The following is a 25,371-nucleotide window of genomic DNA, read 5'->3' on the forward strand; positions in this document are numbered from 1 at the left end:
TGTCTCTTCATTGGCAAGCAACCACGTGGTTGCCCCAGGTCAAATACGATTAAACTGTAACCCTGTTGATGCAATAATTGGATTTTGAACAGTAACTCTTTCAGTGTAGTGCAAGAAACTCAAATGTGCAATCATAACTGAGGGTTCAGGTGAACCTAAAAGGTAAACACGTGCCTGCAGTTGACTTAATTCTGAGTAAAGAGTGAACATAGTTTTTCATCCTCCACACTGGCCTGACAGAGCACGTGCATGATTGACTAAATCCAGCTACATTTTTAAAGCTTGAATCTGTTTTGGGAAGTATCTTCAACACTGTTCAGTGTCTTAATCATTTTTATAAAGTTGGTCAAATGTGTATCATCTATTCTACATGAATGATTTAATCATTAATACTGCGTTTCAGTGTATTATAAAATATTAAGGAACTAATCCAGTGTGCAAACCTCATTTCTGAATCAATCTGAATCTGTTTTGATCTTTACACAAAGGCATGAGAAAGATATCAGATGTTTTAAGTGGTATTTAAAAGAATAGCTCACACAAAAATAATACTATCATTATTCACACTCACCTTCTTCTGCAGAACACAAAAGATGATATTAAAAACATAGCTTTCATTAAATGGTGTAAACATTGCACAATTATAAAAAAAAAAGATACTATACATAAAAAGTTTGCTTTTGGCCAACTATATTTCTTATTTCTTGCATTATTTAAAGGACAATAGGCCTATATATATATATATATATATATATATATATATATATATATATATATATATATATATATATATTTTTTTTTTTTAAGTAATATTTTAAAAGCACTTAAATTTATGCTACTTTTTCTTGGAGCTATTATTGTTAATAATGCCACTGTAATAACTCTTGTCTTTGTGTCATTTGACAACAAAAATCTGTTGGATGGGTAAAATATAAAATTGTAAAATTAGATTTGTAAATAAGTCACTTATTTCCTTCATTTTTTCTTCTGAAGTCTATACAGGCTTGCAAGTTTTATTTTGGGCTGAGATATCCCTTTAAGTCCATGCACATTTTGATTCAAAAGTAATATTCTCCTCAGTTATTAAATCTGCCACTTTCTAACCACTACACTTTTTGAAGTGAAGTTCATAATGCAGCAACACTGTATGACCCCTGTATGATAACTCGCTAGCACTGATCCAGTTCTCATGTTCAACTTCAAGATTTTTAATAAATAAGTACTTTTTCAGAATGAGAGGCATCTACACCTGTAGAAATGAAGTACGTTTATGGTGGTTTTGTATGGTGCATGTTGTCTCTTTACCTGGAGAGGGCTCCTGCGTCACACAGCATGAAGGAAGCTTCTTCTGCTTGTTCTCAGTGCTCCTTTTTATACCGTCGGCTTTGCCACAAAGATTGTGGAGGAAGCGAAAGCTAACAGAGATGATTACTTAAGTCACAGAAAAGATTCGACCTCTTTCACATAGTAGCAAAAAATTTATTTAACTGACGGTGTAAACAAGGCCTAGTCATCTGGGTGTTTTAATCATTTAACAAACACAATTCTGATCCCACATCAGTTAGACAGCCATACAGTAACAGTTTCAGCCCCTCATACTAGACGAATACGAAACAGTTCTCTAATCTAGGCCAGATTTGAGACAGAAATGAACAGTGTTCTCCATTAACATCTTGTGTTGTAAGTTTGTGATGGCCGTGCTTTCATAGTGTTTGAAGAAGTGCATACTAACTGAAAGGAGATTTATTTCGGGTGGTTGGAAGTGACCATGCCTTCATCAACAGAGAGAGAGAGAGAGAGAGAGAGAGAGAGAATGGGAGCTTTTATGTGGCATGGCGCTTGTACTCCCTTCTGCTTCCTCACAGAAAACAGAAAGGCCCTGTTCACTAGTACTAGGTGTGTGTGTGTGTGTGTGTGTGTGTGTGTGTGTGTTGAGAGATGTGGTACTTAAGAAATTATGGGCCAGTATCTAGGGGTCTTTTTATAAAACAATGCCATGCAAGGCTATGACTTCATATTATGAATAAGGTTTTGAACTGTCTCATTTCTTGATCAATTTGATAGTAATTAGTGTATAACACTATATACATTTTATTAATAAAACTACTTTACAAAATGAGTGTTTCATCCGAATGTTTGCCAGTTCGCACGCACACTCTCTCTCTCTCTCTCACACACACACACACACACACACACACACACATACATACATACATACATATACATACATATATACATACATATATATATACACACACACACATATACATACATATATATATATATTTCACCATAGATTTAAAGGAATGGTTCAGATGAAATGTTAAATTTGCTGAAAAATCTCTTACCCTCAGGGCATCCAAGATGTATACGAGTTTGCTTCTTCATCAGATTTGGAGAAATGTAGCATTGCACTCGTTCACCATTGGATCCTCCGCAGTGAATGGGTGCCGTCAGAATCTAAACACTTCTCTAAATATCTAAACATCCCAATAATTCACACCACTCCAGTCCATCAAAAAACATCATGTGAAGTAAAAATGGCGTGTTTGTAAGAAATAAATCCATCAAGACATTTTAACTTTAAAATGTTGTTTCTGGGTAAATTACACGTCCATAATATTTCTTTCTGCAGTGAAAAACTTTGTCTGAATCAGGAGAGAAATACGGACGGAATAAGCACTGTTTATGAGTGAAAACGGTCCAAAACAGTTACGAACAAATATGTGGATGGATTTTAAAATGAGAAACAACAGGAGATTGGACTTTATAAACATTATTATAGATATTTCGGCCAAAAAGTGATGGACTGAAGTCTCTTTTTTGGGGGGTGAACTATTCCTTTAAATGGGTTATAATTTTTGTACCATATGATTCCTCTATTTCAATGTTTACTTTTTATATTTGCATCATCTAGACCAATAATTTTTTAATTAACCTTGTTATGCAAAAAACCAACTGTAGCAAATGCTTTAAAATAATACCGAAAAATATGAAAACACATTTAAATGTTCATCAGAAGCCTTTACTTGGTTTTGTTTAAAGCCATACTGTGTACATTAGGCAAACTTCCGAACGAAAAGTTCAAATAAAAATCATAAAATAAAATCAAACGAATACATAAAAAAAAAGAGACATCAATGCATATGATTGTTTTTCTTGCAAACACATGAACAGTTTGCATGAGTCCGTGCTTTCTTTTTGTCCTTTCTCTTTTTATTTTATTTATAAAACTTATAAACGCAACATGTACTCTTTATCTTTGAGATGAGCTCCAGCATACAGCTCAGATAGAGTTAAGGCCATGAAAGTGTGAGGACATTGCTACAAGAGTCTTTATGATGTCATCACTCCCTTTGAGAAGTCGACCAATGGGATGCGACGTGCAGGTCACATGATCCAGATGAGAGACTGGCCAAAATGGTAAAAGTTTGTTCTTTGTGTTTGAGTTCATAGTTTCTATATCTTTGCGTAGAGTCTGTGGAGTGTAAGATTTTCGCAAGACATTTGTGGCATCATATTGATAGTCTTTAAAAGCATATACAAGTAGTAGATTTTGCATATGACCTTTTTGGCATTTAATTCTGTGGGTACTGGCTCTAAAACGTACATTTTACACATTTAATATCTCAGCTGGCACATTCATAAACAGTCGACTCAAGTTAATAATGCACAAACCACATATTGCTTCTTATATCTATTCATTCCCATAATGCCACTGCTTTAACACTCGCATCCACATGTTCACCATGTAGTCGTTGTTTGTATGCATGCCCCTCCGTGCCTGTAGGGGGCAGCACACAAATGACTTGACCTTGCAAAAAGTGTTGTTTGTGCAAAATGTGTTTGAGTGAGTATATAAGTGTGTTTCTAAGCACAGATGGCACTGTACTGTCCACAACTTCCCTTCATATGGAGAAGAAACGTTATTGCCAAAATAAAAATAATTAAAAATGATAAAAAAAAAAGGATTGAATGCAGCACAACCACTTAGTTCACCCAAAAATAAAAATTTGCTGAACATTTTCTCACCGTCAGCATATCAAAGATGTAGAGGAGTTTGTTTCTTTATCAGATTTGGAGAAATGTAGCATTGCAACGCTTGCTCACCAATGGATGCTCTGCAGTGAATGGGTGCCGTCAGAACGAGAGTCCAAACAGCTGATAAAAAACATCACAAGTAATCCACACCACTCCAGTCCATCAGTTAATGTCTTGAGAAGAGTTGCTTTTGGCTAAAATATAAGTCCTTAATCCATAATATTGCTTTCTCCATTGAAAACCTCATCTCAACTAAATTTTGAGAGAAATGTCCACAGATCAAGCACTGTTTGCAAGCAAAAATTTATTAAATTAACTGATCGTCTGGAGTGGTGTGGATTATTGTGATGTTTTTATCAACTGTTTAGACTCTCATTCTGACGGCACCCATTCACTGCAGAGCATCCATTGGTGAGCAAGCGATGCAATGCTACATTTCTCCAAATCTGATGAAGAAACAAACTCCTCTACATCTTCGACGACCCGAGGGTGAGGACATTTTCAGCAAATGTTTATTTTTGGGTGGACTATGTCTTTAAGAGTTCCTCGGTCTCGCTCAGGCTTGTTCTTTATCGGCTCTCCACAGCTGCTCCTTGACCTCCGGCGGCAGGGTGTTGAAGAGGTCCTCTTCTACGATCAGCCCGGAGCGCTTGAGAAGGCGACATTCGGAGAGCTCCACCGGTAATCCCTCCAGACGGTTTCCACGTAGCTCCAGCTGCATGAGGCCGGTTAACTCTCCGAAACGAGACGGCAGCACCGTAAGGCAGTTATTTCCCAGATTCAGCGTCCGCAGCTTCTTACACTGGAACAACTCGGGTGGCAGCGCCTCGATCTGAGAGTAGAGAACGGAGAAAAACATGGTTCACACACAAGCGCTGCGATATGATTCTCTTGCATCAGTGTGTAAAATGTACTAAAAAACCAAACACAATATTGCATTGAACTTTCATTACAACCACAATAAATAAATATATACAATAAAACAAAATAGCCCCTTAAAGCATTGCACAGGTCTCTGTATGTTTTTGAAAAACATTAGTTTTCCACAATAAAAGGTTATTACACAGTATTTTTTCAGTTTTCACAAGAAAATATGCAGTTTATAAAAATAGTAAAATGTGTAAAATGTAATCTACTGACAGAAAATAAAAAACACTTTATTGTCCATAACTTTTATGAAAATGTAGTTAAAATCTAAATATATATGTTATGAAAACTGAAATTGCAACAAAGTTATTTTCTTGAGTTTCTGTGGCTCAGTGGTAGAGCATTGCGTTAGCATCGCAAAAGGTTGTGGGTTCAATTCCCAGGGAACACACACACACACACACACACACACACACACCAATGTATAGCCTGAAGTCGCTTTGGATAAAAGCGTCTGCTAAATGTAAATGTAAAGTGTGGTTTGTTGTGTTTATTTGTAGCAGTGCTATATTAGCATAATTTGAACAAGTTTATATTTGTATCATTATTTTCTATATACAGTTTATTTTTTCATTTTAGATTTGCTTATTTTTCAGTTTTTGTATTTTTAGCTGAAATAGGTTCATTTATAAAAAGTTTGTTTTTGATTTTTTGTTTATTGTATACGCACTAAGAAAATGTGCTTATACGGTTTTAGCTTTAGTTTCAGTTAACTAATAACCCTGGTTTATACATCAAATCAATGCAATTACAAAATAAATTATAATAACAACAATTAATTAACTATTAGTAACTAACAAAAATATTAACTTAACGAATTAAAAAAATATAAATACATTTAATTACATCGCAGCCTTTGCAGTTTGATAAATCATACTTAGTCATAACTGATATTTTGGTTTTATTTCAGTAGCTAAGAAACTATTTTCAGTTATAAAGCTCAACTTGACTTGATTTTGTAAATAGAGTAATTAATGATAATGAGGTGTTCCTCTGATTTCAGGTCATTAAGTCATTGGATCTGAGTGTTTTGTGCAGTATGTAACAGTATTGGACAGTCAGGGGTCAGTCGGGTGATCAGGTGTCTTGCTCAGGGTTTATTTTGTGATAACGACCAACTGATTGACAAGAGAAACCCAAAACCAAGCAGAGCCATGCAGGCAATAGCTTGTGTGACAAAACGGTCAGTTATACGTTTAACTGCCATAATTTGACAATATCTGCCCGCAGAATGCCACGACTGACCAATCAGAATCAAGTATTTCAGAGGGTCGTGTAAAATGATCTATTCATTATAAATGACGTGCCAAATTTAAAGCCACTCGCTCAGCAGGGCGGAGACCCAGGAAACATAATATACAGGAAAACCAATTATCTCCAGAGTAAGCGGCTAATTTTGGCCCACACACACACACACTCTTTGTCTCTCTGAAAAAGCAAACATGTGCATCTAGTTACCATCCGCCTTGATTCTAAACAAAAAACACAAATTACACCAGTCATTTAGATAACCGCGAGGTAATGAAGGAACCGGGAAAGTTGTGTGTGTGTGTGTAAGTGCACACACTCCTCGACGGGAGGTCCCATAAAACAGCTATTTTCAGAAACATGCCACACACGCTCTCCAACACACCCATTACTTAAAACAAGCACAAGTGCTGGTCAAAGCCAAAACACATGAGACACACAGGTTGTGTGTGCTGCATCATAATGTTCCTGGACTTTATGTCTGTATGTTCCCTGTTGACTCCCATCCAAAGAATCCAGATTGAACAAAACAATGGCGCCGTTTAATGCCGCTTACGCCCCAGAGACAGCTCTGATGGGCGTCTGACGGATAGGTTTGTGCAAGACGTGATTCGAGGGTGTGGAGAGACCGGAGCTGCTGAGAAATCAGGCTTTAATGCAGAAAACAGGATTTCCGAAAGCACAACTGGAGCCGTCTTTCTGATACACTGTCCCTGTTAGCAGAGGATTCACATCCTCAAACACCACAGACACGCTATTCTAGATTACAAATATCTCAAATACTTGCTATGATTGCTGTAATTGTAATTTAATTAGTGTTGACTGGCATTCCATGGCTGTGTTGCACTAATTTTAGAAAGGATGCATTACCTGCAACAGTGAGCAAAAACAGTGTCCAAATGGTTATTTTGTGAATGAGTGATGTTAATCAATGGGTCTGCGCAGCAGCGGCGCCGTCTTAAAAATTTAATTTAATTAATTACATTTAGATTAGTGAGCAAGCTAGTACATAAAAGATTATGAAAGCATTTTCTTCTTTGGTATGCACATTTGAATCATTCACAATAAGACCATGAACATACTGAAGTATTAAAGAACTTGTATTGACTATAAAGCATCAGGAATTTTTTTTTTTTAATTATTATAATACATATTATATGGTTATTATATATATATATATATATATATATATATATATATATATATATATATATATATATATATATATATATATATATATATATATATATATATATTAAAATAATAACTTAAATTGTAATGTTAAATTTAATTAAATTAGTATTTAAAATTATATTATTATATTAAATTGTATATATATATATATATATATATATATATATATATATATATATATATATATATATATATATATATATATATATATATATATATATATATATATATAAATGTGTATGTATATAAATGTGTATGTATATAAATGTGTGTAAATATATATATATATATATTACGGTGCATGTACATACAGTAAATATTTATTTTACATAGCAAATTATATAGATGAAGACATGTATTCAAATCAAATTATATTTAAAAATAATATAATATTTGAAATATACATTTATTTGAAATTATTATTTTTATCTTAATCGTCACTTTTGAGCAATTTAATGTGTATTTGCTGAATAAAACTCTTTATTATTATTATTATTATTATTATTATTATTATTATTAAATCTTACAGACTCGAACTTTTGAACGTTTCCTACTTTTAAATTCAGTTTGTTTATAAGGAGTAACCCCTGAAAATGTACCATATTCATCATCTTTCTGCAGATTTGCAAGGAAGGATAAACTGAAACTCAGACAGCAGTGTCACAGGAAAGTGAGGTGACGTGTTCGTCTGCACATTTCTGCTCGACTCACTCTGTTAGCGGTCACAGCGAAGTACTGCAGGTTCTGCAGGAAGCCGATGTCTGCAGGGATGCTGGTCAGGTTGTTGTGGCTGAGGTCCAGGTAACGCAGCTTCCTGCAGAAGAAGAGCTGGGCGGGAATCTTCTCGATCTTGTTCCTGTTCAGGTAGAGGCGCTCCAGGTTGGTGAGGGTGCCGATCTGGATGGGGATGTAGGCGATCTGGTTGTACCAGAGCTTGAGGCACACCAGTCTGTGGAGATGCTGGAAGCTGATGATCTCCTCGATGGTCTTCAAGTTGTTGTCTTTCAGATCGATCTCCTGCAGACAGAAGTTGATGTGCATGTCAGAATAAGTGACCAGAACTTGTTCGAGCATGAAAATACCTTTGGTAAGATGCCAAGCATTTAGAAATGTACAGCATTTATACAACGCAGCAAGTTTAAGACACTTAATAATCTGGTTTTACATGCATGTGCATTGCAATTTAGGGGTGTAACGCTTATAAACAATTTAGGGGTGTAAGGGAAGTCGTGGCCTAATGGTTAGAGGGTTGGACTCCCAATCGAAGGGTTGTGAGTTCTAGTCTCGGGCCGGACGGAATCGGGGGTGGGGGTAGTGCATGAACAGTTCTCTCTCCACCTTCAATACCACGACTTAGGTGCCCTTGAGCAAGGCATCGAACCCCCAACTGCTCCCCGGGCGCCGCAGCATAAATGGCTGCCCACTGCTCCGGGTGTGTGCTCACAGTGTGTGTGTGTGTGTTCACTGCTCTGTGTGTGTGCATTTCGGATGGGTTAAATGCAGAGCACAAATTCTGAGTATGGGTCACCATACTTGGCTGAATGTCACTTCACTTCACTTCACTACATGTATTCCGGTCTTTCAGTTCGATACACATGTACCAAACAAATAATTTCATTGTTTCAAGAAATTTAGACAATAAATGCCATTTTAGCGCTCTCTGATGTGGCTTTGAGTTGCGTTATTTCATGAAATTTTAGACTAGGCTATATACTCATATTTTACTTGCCCTGTTAGTGAGGTCTTAATCACTTAATGTAATTTTAAATAAAACTTATCCGAAACAAGTTATGACAACAACAGTGTAAATTATTATATTTCGACAACAAACACAAATGGTATCATTTAAGAGTAAAACAATTATAATTTATAAACTGCACCGAGTGCAATTAACATCTTTGTAAACAATATTGTTTATTTGATTATTGATAATCATAGTTAAAAATTAATAGCATTCATACATTTGCATTTAGGCTCTTTGTGGTAGATATTTTTTACATTTTATTTTATAAGGTAGATAAAAAAAACTAATTATAATTTAATTTATTTAAATACATTTGTTCAGTAAAACATTGTTTAATGAAACAATTTTTAAAAATACATTTTTTGTTCCCTTTTTTTAACCTCCTGCTATAACAAAGAGTGACGTTAAGACCAAGGTACGAACTGAAATGTCATGTTTGTGTACCGTTATACACTAGGGCTGTCAAAATGACTACAAAAACATTTTATACATAAATATTATCAAAATTTGAATTATATTTCAATTGAAAAGGCATAATTATTTATAAATGGGAAAAAAAGCATTTGGCTTCTCTCCTGAGGAAGTCACATCGAGCAAAATATTATACACGTTTCTTCAAAGCGTAATAAAATAACACAAATCTCTTTGTAAATAAAAGTGCATAATGTTTAAAATAATGTTTATAAACCATATATAATTAATGAAGTTGCTTAAACAATTAGTAAAAAAAACAAAACAGCATCATGCATGCATGTATAGTTTAATACAAACCACTGAAAACCAATCAAAAAGTAGGCTACTTTCTTCATTAAAAAAAAAATAAGATGAAGTGGCATGGAGAAACCTGCCATAAAGTCGACGCAGACCTAAAATTTGAATGCAATGTTTTTGCTTTCAAATGTGGATTTGTATTTTAATTTTTTCGATAAATATATAAAATTCAAAAAAAAAATTGACAGCCCCTATTGCAAATTAATGCATCTTTTAAAATGACAACACAAAAAGGCCCAAATACTACCTAATTTTATGATGCAGAGTTAAAAAAATTCAAACTAAACTTTCCATAATGTATGGAAATTGCATTATGGCACAAGCATAGGTTATTGTGCTGCTAGATGAAGGATGACCTGTAGATTGTGCAGACTGAATATGGAGTGTGGGATCCGTTCTAGATCACAGCGCAGCAGCTCCAGCTCCGTCAGGTTCACCATCTTCTTCAGACTGTTCAGAACCATCAGTTTGGTGCCTTCGTTATTGATGGAGAGCTTCTGCAAGTGAACGCCAACATCTGTCACCACCTGCAAGGGGAAGAAGATGGGCTGGGATCTTTATTTGGTCCTAAAGGAGTTATAAAACACAATTCTGTGTGAATATATTCAGCTTTTAGATTAAAAACAGCACCAAAGGTAAGAACATTAGGATGATTATTAGAATTAGAATATTTAACAACAACAAGCATAACACACCTGCATAAATACAAAAGCTGTATTTACTATAGTTAAATATTGCAGATTATCTCTGAAGGAAAGAACTATTTATTATATGTAATATAAATAATATACATATACACACACACACACATATACACATATATACACACACACTATTTTATATATCTATATATTAACTTTAGATAATCTTATATTTCATTTAATTATATAAATTAATCCAATTCTGACATAGTTATATAATTACATAAATTATATCTTGTGTACAATATCTTATTACAAATATTATAAAAATACTATATATCATATATCAATACTATTATTAAATGTTCATTACAATTTTTAATTTATATAAATATTTTAAGCTCTACAATTATATAAATGACATTTTTTGCATACATTATTTTATTATAAAAATTAAAAGAAATTATGTATATATATATCATGATTAAATTGTTAATACAATTTTGGATACACTATTTAAGTGTCATTGTTACAGTGTAATTAATTATACATTTAAGTATGGATTAATATTAAAATTAATGTATTTTCTATAACATACATAATATTATAAATATTATTTTTAACAAAAAATAAAATGATTATTTTATAAAAAAACATCAATATTATTGATATATTTATATTAATAATATAATTCTACATTATTTAAATTAAAAACCATTTAACTTATATACATATATTATTTGTATATTTAAACAACTTTTTTTTTTTTTTTTTTTTTTTTTTTGGTGCATGATTTCAATTTTACAAATTTTTTTGTCTTCATAATAATGTGCACCAAGCACAACAAACTAGGACCATGTAAAAATAATGCAAATCATTTAGACATCTTTCTGATTGCACTGATGAATCTGAGAGTGCTCTTATCTCACCTGAGGCAGTTTAGTGAGGTTGCTCTTCAGCCGCAGGACCTTGAGTCTCTTGAGCTCCCGCAGGCCGTCGATGACGATGAAGCGGTTGTTATCTGCGCTGAGGTTTCCGGTCAGATGAAGCTCGCCGAGGTTCTTGAGGCTGTAGATCCACAGAGGGATCTCCTTAATGTCTGTGAACTTTATGTGTAGTGATTTGAGGTTCTCGCGGAGGAAAGCCAGAGCAGGAGCCTCGATTCTGGCCGGCGTGTGGTAAAGCCACATCTCCTTCAGGTTACACAGCTGTGCGATTATGGGCGGGATCGTAACATCAGGGATCAGCTCCAATTTCAGCACCTTTTCAGGAAACACAGAATACATTTACCTGCAGTTAGAGCAACCGGTGGTGTGCTGTTGCTCTTTTTTTTGACCAATAGCACAAGAGGATATTAGTCCAGAAATTGGATTATTTTTGCAAATCCATTTGGTGACATCAGTGGCACAGAAATCACACACACTTTGCCTTTAAGAATAAAAAACCCTGAAGAAAAATAAAAAAGCAAGCCATGTGTGAGGAAACAGCTCCAACTTCCTCCTAAGCAGCTGTGAAAAGTTAAACGTGATCTCACAGAGTCATCTAAACGCACGCAAGCGGTTACTTAAGAGGAAGCTCAATTGGAATCATGCTTTGGGGAAGAAACTGAACTATGACTGCCAAATTTATTTGAATAAATAATAGAAAATAATTATATTTTAAATTACTTAAATTATTCAGGGCAAGTTTCAAGTTATCGCTGAGGTCACCACTTGCGACTATGCCTATGTATTAAGTTATCACTTGTACACGTAATGCCTTTCTTCCTGATTGTTTTTCAATGACATCTTTTATGTTTGCGTATTAAACTGAGACGAAGTGCATCAAAGTTTAATGGAAAAAAAATAGTTTCAAACAGTCTATGGTGTGATCTGTTAATGCATGGACTTCATTATTTGTAGCGCACTTTTGTGTTTTTGTTACTTTTTAATGAACAAAGTATCCGCTTTAAAATTATTCCAAGTTTATAACGAAATGCAAACAATAAATACAGTTTTGGCGCTCTTTAATGCGGCAGGTGTGATCGCGATTTAGCGCCTCATTACAAGCAGCACGTTCAGTCTTTATTTCTTCATTTCACAACGTTAAACGTTTTATTTTGTATTTTTTAATTTATTTTTAATTTTACTTTTTATTTTGTTGGAAAGCTGCACAGTTTTTTTGTTTTTTCAGTGAAACATAAAAGACGACATTAACCAAACCGCTTCTGTTGCCGTTGTCTTACATTGTATTTTGCGTCAGAGATGTTCGGGAACCTAAACAGATTTGGGGTGGAGTACCCCTTTAAGCAGGTCTTGAGCAGGCCTATAAGCACGACCTGAAACATTTGTCTCGTAAATATGGATATTTTTCTTATAAAAACACATGGATTCACTACAGGAGGCCTTTATTCACCTCCCGGAGTCATGTGAGGCATGTTTAATTATGGATGGATGCGCTTTATTTGACTACTTTTGGACTGTTGAACAAAAACACCCCTTTACTCCCATTCTAACTCAAGAGTTGGGATCATTTTTAATATAACTCCGATTGGATTTGTCTGAAAGAAGAAAGTCATATACACCTAAGATGGTTTGAGGGCGAGTAAAACATGGGTTCATTTAAATTTTGGGGTGAACTAACCCTTTAAATACACATTCGTTAAGAGTTTAAACATGTGACCCTGGACCACAAAACATAAGTCATAAGGGTCACTTTTTGGAAATTGGCATTTATACAATCAACTATTGATGCATGGTTTGTCAGGAGGACAATATTTGGCTAAGATGCAACTATTTGAATATCTGGAATCTGAGCGTGTAAAATAAAAAAAGTTTTAAAGTTATTTTAAAGTCCAAATAAGTTCTTAGCGATGCATATTACTAATAAAAAATTAAGTTGTGATATATTTACAGTAAGAAATTGATAAAATATCTTCATGGAACATGATCTTTACTTAATATCCTAATGATTTTTGGCATAAAACAAAAATGGATAGTTTTGACCCATACAATGCATTTTTGACTATTGCTACAATTTTGGTTTTGTGCTCCAGGGTCACAGATACACACGCTGATGCACACAAAGCCACACACCTCCAGCTCGACCAGGTCAAACACTGTGTCCGGGATCCCGCTCAGCATGAAGAGGTGCAGCTCCAGCTTCTCCTGCGAGTTTTTGGTTATCCTCTGTCTGAGTTTCTCCAGAGTCCATTCGTTATTCAGGTTCAGCTGTCGCAGTTTGTTCTCGCTGACCTCCGACAGGAAGACGGCGAAGCGTTTGGAGTACAGCGGGTCGTACTGATCGATCATGTGCAGCATGAAGGCGAAGTCGTTCTTGACGTCGGGGATGTCGCTGTAGCTGCTCTCCTCGCGGATGGACTCGAAGGAGTAGCGCTTTAGCGAGCGGCTGATGATCCAGTAGAGCGTGTACATGCAGATGAGGCCGTAGACCACCACCAGGCTGATGTAGAAGCAGGCCAGGATCTTAAAGAGCGTGGCCAGAGGATGTGCGCAGTGATACGTGCGATAACCGGTCAGCCGCTCGATGTCCACGGTGCACGGCACGCTGAACTTGATGTGGTGGACGTAGTACATGGTGTAGCAGATGATGATCAGGAACTGGATGACTTTGATGATGATCTGGCGGATGTAAAGACGGTGAACGATGTCGCCCTCCTCCACGTGGATCCGGAACTTCTTCACCTGAAAAGAGAGACGGATGAGACGAGACGATGTATTCAGGATATTTGGGCTCCGTTCCAAAACCTTGCAGACTACCTCCTTGTCCACTACCTACATAGACAGCATCTTCCAAGGCACCCTAATTGAAATTTTAACAGTGTGGCACAAAATTAAATATATATTTTTAATATCTATCAATAACTATGTTTTATTTAGTAGTGATGATATAAATATATACATATTAATATTTAAAATTATGTTTAATAATAATAAATAGTTTTTAGCATTGGATTAAATAGCCATATTTTATTTATTAGCATATGAAGTGAGCAAAAATGTATAAACATTTATTAATTATATTAATATGCATTTTTATGTAATCTTTTTTTAACTTGTTTTAGAATTGGACAACATTTATATTTTATTTATTAATATATTAAGTAATCATTACTGTATAAAAATATGTATTGAATATAAAGTAATAAATAAATATACATTATTAGATAATATATTATTTATTATTGTATTAAGTAAATGTGTTTGTGTTATTAATACTTTTCAGTATAGGCTAAATAACCATATTTTATTTATTAGTATATGAAGTGAGCAAAAATATATAAACAATTATTGAATACATTAATATATGCATTTTTAAAAAATATAATTTTCACAAAAAAATTGGCATTGGACAAAACTACATTACTATAATTTATTAATATATTAAGTAAGCATTAGTGTATAAAAATATTTATTGAATATATAGTAATATATAAATTGTATTATGTATTATTAGATAATATATTATTATTGTATTAAGTAATTGTGTTTGTGTTATTAATACTTTTTCAGTATAGGCTAAATACTATACTGATAAACAAAATATAGGAAATACTAATATAAAATATTTTAATTTATAAATAATGTAATAATATTTATCAATAATTTTCTGATTTGGCTGTTATAACTATTTTATAGGTTAAATGAATTACGTACAATTATAAATAAGTATAACTTCTAAATGCAGTTTATTAAATATATGTTATCAAAATGTGATAATATTTATCAATACTTTTTAGCACTGGCTGAAATAAACAATTTATTTATTTGCATATTAATTAAATATATAAGTACATTTTAAAGATATTTATTACATTTTTGTATAAATATTGACATTATTATTTATAAAAATCTCAGTATTGGTTGAAATAGGTATTTTTATTTATTAGTAGATGAAGTATTGAATGTATAAATTAGAACTTTTTAAGCATATTTAATCGCAATGCGAATCTGTGGTTGCAATCTACGAATACATGCTGCCTTTAATTTAACCAAAAAAGGCATTTTGGAGGAATACATTTTTTAAAAGGTGCACCTACATTGCCTTGAAACGCTCACTACAGAGGGAGCTCACTAGGTTTTAGAACGCAGCGCTGTACACTAGACGTCCCGCTTGTGACTTGTGAGCTCCTCTTAAATAAATCATACACACACACACCTTCTCAAACAGCGCTTTGGCCTGCTCTCCTTCCTTCTTATCCAGGACGCCCGTCTCCGAACGGTCCACGATGCCCTGCTCGATGCGGGACTTGGTCCTCTGCAGCATGGGAACGCTTGCCTCCACATCCTGGTCACTCACAGAGGAGGCTTTCTTATCCATCGAGCCGTTCATCTTCCCCGTCGGCTTGGGGTCACTCTCCTCCACCACGGTCTCAGAAAGCGCGCGAGTCGTCCACGGCGAGTCGAAACACTTCAGCAGGATCGACACGAAATGCTCCAGCTTCGAACTGGTCCGCGGAAACTTAAACCAGAAGTTACTACAAGCTAGAAAGATGAGCGTGTGCAGCAGCACCAGATACGGGAAGTACTTTGCGAACCAGTGCAGCTTGTTCTCGTAACACACGGCGTCCACGTAGTTGTACTGGTGTCTGTCGAGGTCGTACTGGATGCCCTTGGGCTCGGCGTTGAGCGGCACGCTGACGTTGAGTTGTTCGCAGGTCTGGTTGACGACCCATTTGCATGGCAGGCAGATCATTTTGTCCTGCGTGACCTGCAGCGTGCCGCCGAACACCGCGATCATCAGCATGACGATGGAGATGTAGTCTGAGAACACGTCCCACCATGGTTTCAGAATCCGATACGCCGGCTGTGTATCAGCAAAGTATCGCAACTCAGTGATGGGAATCATGACGGTTTACCTGAGAAACAGAGAGAAACAGGAAATGACCAACTGGAAGTGACAGGCCAATAATCAATCAAATGTTCACGTCATTAATATTTAGCGTAAGGTAACTTCTAAGCCTTTCATATCATTCTCAATCTTTTACAAATAGTAATATCCACCAAAAAAAAAAAAAAACATATATAAATAAATACATATTTTGCTTAAGTAGGGTCATTTCTATGCCTTTCACACCATTCTCAACATTCTGCAAAATAAACAAACAAAAAATATATATTAAGCATAAAGTAATGATTCTAAACATTCTGCAAAAGGTCTATCTAAAAATAAAAAAAGTTAAATATTTCGCAAAAGGTAATTTTTTTACAAAAATAGATAAAATGTTTTGCATTAGTTCATTTTTAAGTGTTTTTATTAGGGATGTAACGATTCACTCAACTCACGATTCAATTTAAAAAAAAAGTTTTGTCTTCAGTTTTGTGAAACTATACATTAAAATATCTACATGAAACAGAATAAGATGCAGATTCACTCTCTGCCAGCAGGTGGCGCTTAAAGCGTTTCCTTGGTTTCCCCTGTAAACAAAGCAGCTGAATATGCATTATAGAGAAGCAAGATGAAAAGAAAAAATACCATCTGAACTTTTTTAAAGACAGTAAGTTCCCCTCAAACATTGAATTAATATACTGTATTTTTCGGACTATAAGTTGCACCTAAGTATAAGTCGCATCAGTCCAAAAATACGTCACGACGAGGAAAAAAAAACCATAAGTCGCACTGGACTAGAAGTCGCATTTATTTAGTACCAAGAGAAAACGTTACCATCTACAGCCACGAGAGGTTATGTTTTCTCTTGGTTAATTTCCCTCAGTTCATGTCAAATTAATTTTGATAAGTCGCACCTGACTATAAGTCGCAGGACAAGCCAAACTATGAAAAAAAAGTGCGACTTATAGTCCGGAAAATACGGTAGACTCCTACCCCTAAATGAATAGCGATTGCATCTCAACCGATTTGAATCGTCACAGATTTCAATCGGCTCACGGTTAAATCGTTACATCCCTAGTTTGTATGATTCTCAACCCTTTGCCAATGGTAATTTCTAAAATAAAATAAAATAAACAGATAGATAGATAGATAGATATAAATATTATTGATATCAGATCATTCTTAATCTTCTGTAAAAAAAGATAGTTCCAGTCTAAAAAATAAAACATAAATAAATAATAAATTATATAAATATAACAAATAAATAAACTAAACGAATACATTAATTTCCAAGTCTCTCATTTCATAATTAAACATTTTGCAAAAGCTAACTGCTACCTAAAAATTAATGAATTAATTTGATTCCATAACAGCCTTCCATTCAATTCTCATCCTTTTGCAAAAGATTATTTTTGCAAATAAACAAGACGATTTCTAAACCTTTTCTTCAAATTCAGTCTAATCATTATTCATAATGATTCATAATTTATTATCAGAAATTATAATTTCTACCTGTAAATAAAATAAAAATATTTTGCATATAAACAATAAAAGCATTTTTGCATTGTGAGTGACACATTATTTTCACAACTATCATAACAAAACCCTTAAAGACAAAAAATTTTCCCCTTCAAATAACATTCACTGTTAAATTGTTCACGGAAAGACGTATACAAAAACTACTGAAATCTCTAATGACCTTTAACTGTGTTGTGTCAGCTGTCACTTTCTTTTCACAAACAGAGTTTCCCTTAACTGAGTCTCGTGTCTTTCTCATACAGTAGCTGTGTGTCAGAGCTCAGATGATGGACACAGGAAGCAGCTGGAATGAGTCAACAAACCATCCTCAGCTGTGCGTTTACAGGAATACAGTTACAGAGGACAACACACACACACACGTCCCACAAAATCAAAGCTGTGCCTAATTTTAGCAGGCATTTTCAAGACATGTATGATGCATGTGCACACACACAGTTATGTGGTTAAATCCAGCAGTGCTTGACTTTATAAAGGCCGTTTATGACTAGTTGGGACTGATGTTTTGAAGGCACAACATCATTAGGGTTGCCAGATTGGAGCTGAGAATTGCAAACAGCTGTTGTGTCCGCTATAAGCCAAAGATAGAGTACGTCCCAAATCAGATCTTCCTGAAAACAGGATGTAATTAAATACGGTTTCTGAAGCGCGCATATGTTTGAACATTATTCCTCAAAAAGCATAACAACATTGAAAAAGAATGCATGAAATGATTAAAAAGAAAATATGTAAGTAGAATAAGTGTCTCCCATGTGGGTAAATGCACATGCTTTATCATCCAGTATTGGCCAACTCCTTCCTGTTTTCAAAAGTTTGCTTGGTAAGATTTTTTTTTTCCTGTTTGTTTGTTTTTGAAAGAAGTCTCCAAGGCTGCATTTATTTGATCAAAAATACAGTAAAACTGTGAAATATTATTACAATTTAAAACAACTGTTTTCACTTTGAATATATTATAAACTGTAATTTATTCCTGTGATCAAAGTTGTATTTTCAGCATCATTCCTCCAGTCTTCAGAGTCACATGATCCTTCAGAAATCATTCTGACACAATTTTAGTGAACGCGCAGATCCATGACTATTCAACCTTTCTTGATGATTGTGCATTAACAGAATGAAAGCTAAAAAAATAAATGGGGGAAAAGACCAAAATGTAAGCTGTAGCTTCAAATATTCTTTTAAATAATGGCGATTCTATACAAAGGGGTTTGAATAGCAGACAAGTATTGAGAGGTGAAAGGGAAAGGAAAAGAAGAAAGAGCTGATGAGTTTATTAGCTGGGAAAGTTACTAGAACACAAGTGAAGAGATGAAGAAAGAGAGCGATGTAATGAGGCATCATTTCCTACCCTCAATCAATCATTCCAGCATTTAGACGAGCACAGACACCAAACAAGCGTCCGTGCAGACCGTGACTCACTACAGATCGAGAACGCTCCGGCTAACGTCTTTACTTAGAGTCGGAGAGGCTGGGAATTTTCCGTTTGGGATTCAGGAGCTGGAGTGAAAATGCAGAAAAGGCCCCTGCAATTGTTTACGGAGACCTTGTAAAAATTCCACGTTGGGCTGAAATGACTCCAAGTTAAACGATCCCCTCCGTTTCAAAACATCCTCAGCTGGAGTATACGGCATGGTCAGAGAGTAGAGGCTTTAAAATATGATATTGTTCTGCTTATTTAGGTAAACGATAAGATAAAGCCATCTGGTGGTATTAACTGAAATGCATACATGCTCACACACACACACACACACACACACACACACCCATTTGTATCCGAACCAGCCCCTCTGCTTATGTGGGGCCCTTTTAGGAAGTTATGAGCCAATTAAAATCTGGTTAGAGGTGTGCTGTTATTAAACTAAAAGAGCAGAAAACTCTCGTAAACTCTAATAATTTCTAGAGAATATAAATATCACAGACACTTGAGGGTGAGTGCTTTTGACTTGGCCTAGTAAGTGTTATTTTGGTGCTGTTTATATAATAGTATATGATTTATATTTTAAATTTCCGTTACAATTCTTAAGTTTAGAAATTTAGTTGCATGCTTTTGTAATTTTTTGTTACAATGGAAAAACGTATCAATGTTAAATTCAGTTCAAGTGTAGCAATTTTGCACATGCTTTTGTCGTTGTTATTATTATTATTAAATATTTATTGTTTAATGGATACGTTTGAAGGTTAAAACAATTTTCAATTTAATTCGAATTTAAATAAAGTATTTTTGTAACATTATTTGTAATTCCTACATAATTATTTTTAATTGTTTTGTTTATGTTTTTCATTTTAATTTACATTTAATTATAGGTTTATTAATTTTGTGGCATGTTTTGTTTAATTTAAATAATTTCAAAAGTAAATGTAAATTTTTTTGCTTCGCTTTTTATTTTAGTCCTTCAACCTAAACTTCAGCTAGTTGTCAAGTAACTATTTTTTCAAATTTTGACTTTGTTTTTCATCAAATCTGAAAAACATGTTGTTGAAACATATTTACAGTGCTGTTTACTTTATTTCAGCTTTATTTCTATTAACAATTACAGTTTTTAATAGAAAACTCAGAAAACGTCAGAAACCCTACAGAAAATAATCAACTATAACACCATATTTACACGAACACCTCCTCATCTCCCAAACACACATTCTGTATGCCCAATATTCACACACTATCAACACAAAGATAAAAACATACTTCACAACTGACCATTCATACTAAAATTCAGCTGTCAAAATATTGGTCAAGCACTATACACTCATGCACAATATTTTATGTTATGTTTAAGACTCACAAGAGCATCTTAGATCAGTGAATATAAAGATAGGTAAATGATGACAGAATTAGTTTTATGACTGAACTATTCCTTAAAATAAAACACAATTGTCTGAACATGTCCCATGAGTCCACGGGTCTCAGCTGAGAGTCTATTAACAGTTAACAAACACCAACCTTCATACAGAGATACACACAAACCTGTTAAAAGATTTTTAGGCTGCATTAATTAGGTAAACCAGAACCGGGAACACTTCCCATAACACCCGATGTACCATCTACATCTTTAGAAGAATGGCATCTACGCTAATATTAGTCTGTTTCTCTCTTATTCAGAGGTCACCGTAGCCACCGGATCCAGACCAAACTGGCCCCCAACTGAGCCTGGTTTCTCCCAAGTTTTTTTTCTCCATTCTGTCACCGATGGAGTTTCGGTTCCTTGCCGCTGTCGCCTCTGGCTTGCTTAGTTGGGGTCACTTCATCTACAGCGATATCATTGACTTGATTGCAAATAAATGCACAGACACTATTTAAACTGAACAGAGATGACATCACTGAATTCAATAATGAACTGCCTTTAACTATCATTTTTCATTATTGACACACTGTTTTCCTAATGAATGTTGTTCAGTGCTTTGACACAATGTATTTTGTTTAAAATGCTATATTATATATATATATATATATATATATATATATATATATATATATATATATATATATATATATATAAAAAAGGGGACTTGACACAAAGCTGGAAACACTTGAATAAACTTCAAGAAGTTTAAAAGCATCATTTAAACAGATAGTTTCTTCATTCTACTAGTAAACAAGATGCTGTGTGTGGGTGTGTGTGGGTGTGGGTGTGTGTGTGTGTTGAGGATCAGTTTCTTTCCTTCAGTAGTGTTTGGAGACGTGTTGTATTAACACAATGCCCTTGAGAGTGTTAGTCTCCATCAAGCTCCTCACACTGTCTGCTGATCCAGTCTCGACCAGCGCTGGCCGTCCAGGAGACGTCTGCTCAATCACAGTAACATTTAGCACCACACACACACACACACACACACACACACACACACACACACACATTCCCCTCATTCACCGTGTGCTTGCTTGAGATAAAAGCCTCTTTCTTTGAATGTAATTACACTTGACATTTCCTCCAGCATTCTGGATTCCACTAGCTCAGTTCTCTCCCTCATAAATGCACATGAAGTTATAAATACTTTCATAACGTAAGCAGTAGTGACTTCTCTCATAACCTCCAGAAAGCAACGTCATCTCACCGAAAAAAAAGCCTGTCAGCATGAAAACCGGAACAGGGTGAGAGAGAAACTGTATTCTCGGTGCACGTTCCTATTTCTCTGAATCTGAACATTATGTAGAAATAACAGACTGTTAGATTTATGTGCATTATAGTCTGTGCTCCCTTGAGTTGCCGACAAATACAGGACGAGATATGAGACTCTGACATGAGAAGAAAAAAAAAGGGATTTGGGGAAAAAAAATTAAACGGTCCTATAGTACACCTATTTTAACTTTATGTAAGTTATTTGTTATTTTATATTTGGCATAGCCTGCCCAATAGCATGGTGTATTTTTATTTGTTTTGTTAATAAAAATTCAGTTTTATATGTAGGCTAAAGTGAGTTTGACTTTGTATTTTGTTGTTGCATTCAAGGAATTGACGCCGAACTGATGCTAACTCACAGGTGAAAGTAAAAAGCGCATGGCACTTTTGAGCTATTTAAAAGTGAAGGAAAGTGAAAAAAGTGGGAACGCCCCTGCGGTGATACCGGTATTACCAGTGTCCTCACACACCGATTAACCAGTAGGAAGATTTCTGCACCATCACAACCCTAATCTTCATCACTATATAGCAAAGAAACTGCTATAATGAAACATATTGATCAAGATATAGCAAGAAAACTTTCTAGAATAGAACTTCATGATCAATACAGCAAAGAAGCGCTTAGAGCTCTTCTCATGCCCTTCTGAAAAAACAACATCATTACTGACAACATCTTCTGACCCGTTGGTTTTTAAGCCTCCGAGTCCCGTGAACTCCAGGTGCATCTCACAAACACACACAAAGGCTCTGTTGTTAAATCCACTCTGTTTAGCTTCCCCAAGGGCATGCTGTCCCCATCTGGACGCAACCCAAACACACAAACGATCGTGCATCATCCCCAAAACCAGCACACTCTGTCCCGTCAGCAAAAGAGCTGAACACCACAGAGACACAGAGAGAGACATTAGGTTTTAATGTGTCAAATTGTCTTCGCGGGTTCATGAGAGCAATAGATCTGAATCCTATGGCTGCTCTATGGAAATGCTTTTATAATAAACGCTGGCTATTTCTCACCACTATCTTACAGTATACAGATGGAGGTAAACCACTCAAAACAATTAAATGTGTGCATTTGAGTATTAAACCACACTTTCAGCAGAGCAAAGTGAAATAAAATGCTGTCTTCCAAAAAAATGCTTCCAATTAGCACAGAGAATAATTTGCACTTATCTACTAAGCAAAAGATGCATTTACGGTAATGGGGGAAAAAAAACATTAAACTGAGACATTTCCACTGAGAAATGGAACGAAGCAGTTCACTGATCCCAAATGAAACAAAGATTCATTTACGAATCAGACATCCCTACTTTTCCCAAAAACACGCCAAGGACAACTAGGGCAGATATCAACATTTTCAGTAAACAATGACTTCTTACAAAAAGCACTGCAAATGCAGTTTATGACATCATACAAGCTATTTTCTAATTATTTAAAAGTATCAGATTTTTACAACACTTGTTTTAGTGAATTCTATACATTTTTATTTTGTTATACAATTAATATATTTTTATTTTACATAATATATTTGATATTAATAGTATAAGGCAGCATTATATTTATGTTATTACATTTATAATAGATTTTCTGATTTTGCCATTATGAAATAACTTTTTGTTAGTCTTTGATAATTACCTTATATAACATTACAAAGAGTTGTATATAATTTGACATCATAAAAATGTATACATTATTTATATTTAATAAAATATTTGTATTTATTATAATTTGTTTTACATTTATTTTATATAAAATATGTATATAGGCAGAGCAACGGAGATCTCAAAAACTGGATCAATCCAATGTGTGAATGAATCATTTTGAGAACAGGTATAAACTGATTCACTAAAAAGATCTGACTCAAAAGAATGAGTCATTCACAAATAAGACCACACCAGCTATACCAGTTATGGCCTGTTTTTTTTTTTTTGTTTTTTTTTTACAAAAAGCTCTTTAGAAGACTTGGAATACAGTGCACAAGAACTCCTTCTATAGATTTCTTCCATGCAAACACACTCGAGCGTGTACAGTTTGTGCATTCGTTCTGTTGTTCTGATGCATTTAGTGAGTTAATGGGGTCAGAGGTGTGTGGCGTCCCACAGACACGCAGGCTTTGGGTTTTACACACCACACTACAGTCAGTCAATCACGGGTGTGTCCTGCTCAGATCAAACATGCTTCCTGGATCAGAAACACATGCTGCTGCTCCAACTCCAGAAAACACACCAGGCACTTGTTCAAAACACACTTATCTGTCGCCTCAGGGTCAAACTTTCATCCAGAGCAAATATCTTCTTCTAGGACAAAACACATTGTATTGCAATAAAACAAATGAAGGAAAAGGCACCGTAAAGCATTCAGTCGCATATTATAGCTTGTGGTGAAAAACAGATCCATATTTATGTAAAGTGTTCAGTTGCATAACGACTGTATACAACCTTAACCCTGCTGAGGTTTAAACCTACGACCAACAAGGTACCAGCCCAGATTTTTAACCACCAAGCCACGACACGCCCAGGAGGGAGTGTCTCCAAATCACTTTAATTCTACATTAAGTAGAGAAAAACACTTGCATTTTTATTTCTGAACCGGCTTTATATCAGTGTCAGGCTGTAATGTAACAGTCAACATTTAATTTCCTTTACATTATGTTATTGAAATATTTCGACACATTATAGTACTATAACTTCTTCTGGTAGATGTATTATTTATTATTTCTTAATTATATTTTTTACTATTTGTACTTTTGTTTTAATCACTTTCAATTTGTTTTAATTATTATTATTTTATTTATTTTTTTACTTATTTTTACACTGTTTTTCTCTGAAGTTTTACCCTCTAGTGCTCCCTTGTGGGTCCTCGGACCCTTAGTCTAAGGGGCCCCTATAATAAAAAAAATACATGAGATGTTTCATTAATCAGATCAGATTCAGTGCTACAACACAGGAACACAACCACAAAAACATAAGAGCATGACATTATAATTCATAGACTAACTTAAGACAGAAAGTTAACGCAATCAAACACAGACGCACACGGTGCTGGGCCTGCAGTGTAATGGGAGGAAATTAAAGCTTGTCTCTTTGGTCTCTTAAAAGCGTCTTGAGATGTCGAACACAGCATAAACACACACTCAACGCCCTGAGAAACACACACATACACACACAACTCACCAGCCTCGTTACTGAGTGGATCTCTGGCTCCTGTGGCGCATAACTGATACATGTCTTTTCCTCTGATCCAGGATCCACAGCGGAGCCTCACACTCCAGCAGACCGAGGAAAGAGTTGAGGAACGCGGATAAACCACGCCCAGGAACTGACGTCAGCTG

At 35.0% G+C, this 25,371-nt stretch overlaps 1 protein-coding gene across 2 annotated transcripts; it reads right to left on the reverse strand.

Moving 5' to 3' along the window:
* Positions 1–4,445: 4,445 nt before the first annotated feature.
* Positions 4,446–25,368, reverse strand: LOC113039023 (volume-regulated anion channel subunit LRRC8A). 2 transcript variants are annotated; one of them, XM_026196890.1, is made up of 8 exons: positions 25,214–25,358; positions 24,289–24,337; positions 15,724–16,423; positions 13,641–14,249; positions 11,496–11,828; positions 10,282–10,452; positions 8,122–8,427; positions 4,446–4,873 (listed from the first exon to the last, which is right to left on the reverse strand). In XM_026196890.1, the coding sequence occupies exons 3-8, from the start codon at positions 16,411–16,413 to the stop codon at positions 4,598–4,600; spliced, it is 2,385 nt and encodes a 794-aa protein (XP_026052675.1). In that variant the 5' UTR covers positions 16,414–16,423; positions 24,289–24,337; positions 25,214–25,358; the 3' UTR covers positions 4,446–4,597. The 2 variants fall into 2 exon arrangements, with proteins under 2 accessions (XP_026052675.1, XP_026052674.1); XM_026196889.1 differs by lacking the exon at positions 24,289–24,337 and having other exon boundaries at positions 25,214–25,368.
* Positions 25,369–25,371: the final 3 nt, after the last annotated feature.

The sequence above is a fragment of the Carassius auratus genome, chromosome 21, assembly GCF_003368295.1.
Source record: "Carassius auratus strain Wakin chromosome 21, ASM336829v1, whole genome shotgun sequence".
Taxonomy (NCBI): domain Eukaryota; kingdom Metazoa; phylum Chordata; class Actinopteri; order Cypriniformes; family Cyprinidae; genus Carassius; species Carassius auratus.

Excerpts from the sequence above, each read along its gene's own strand:
- LOC113039023 (XM_026196889.1), bottom strand. The coding sequence starts at position 16,413 with ATGATTCCCATCACTGAGTTGCGATACTTTGCTGATACACAGCCGGCG. Across the intron at positions 14,250-15,723 it reads CCAAAGCGCTGTTTGAGAAG|GTGAAGAAGTTCCGGATCCA; the intron begins GTGTGTGTGTGT and ends CTCTCTTTTCAG. Across the intron at positions 4,874-8,121 it reads TCGCTGTGACCGCTAACAGA|ATCGAGGCGCTGCCACCCGA; the intron begins GTGAGTCGAGCA and ends CTCTACTCTCAG.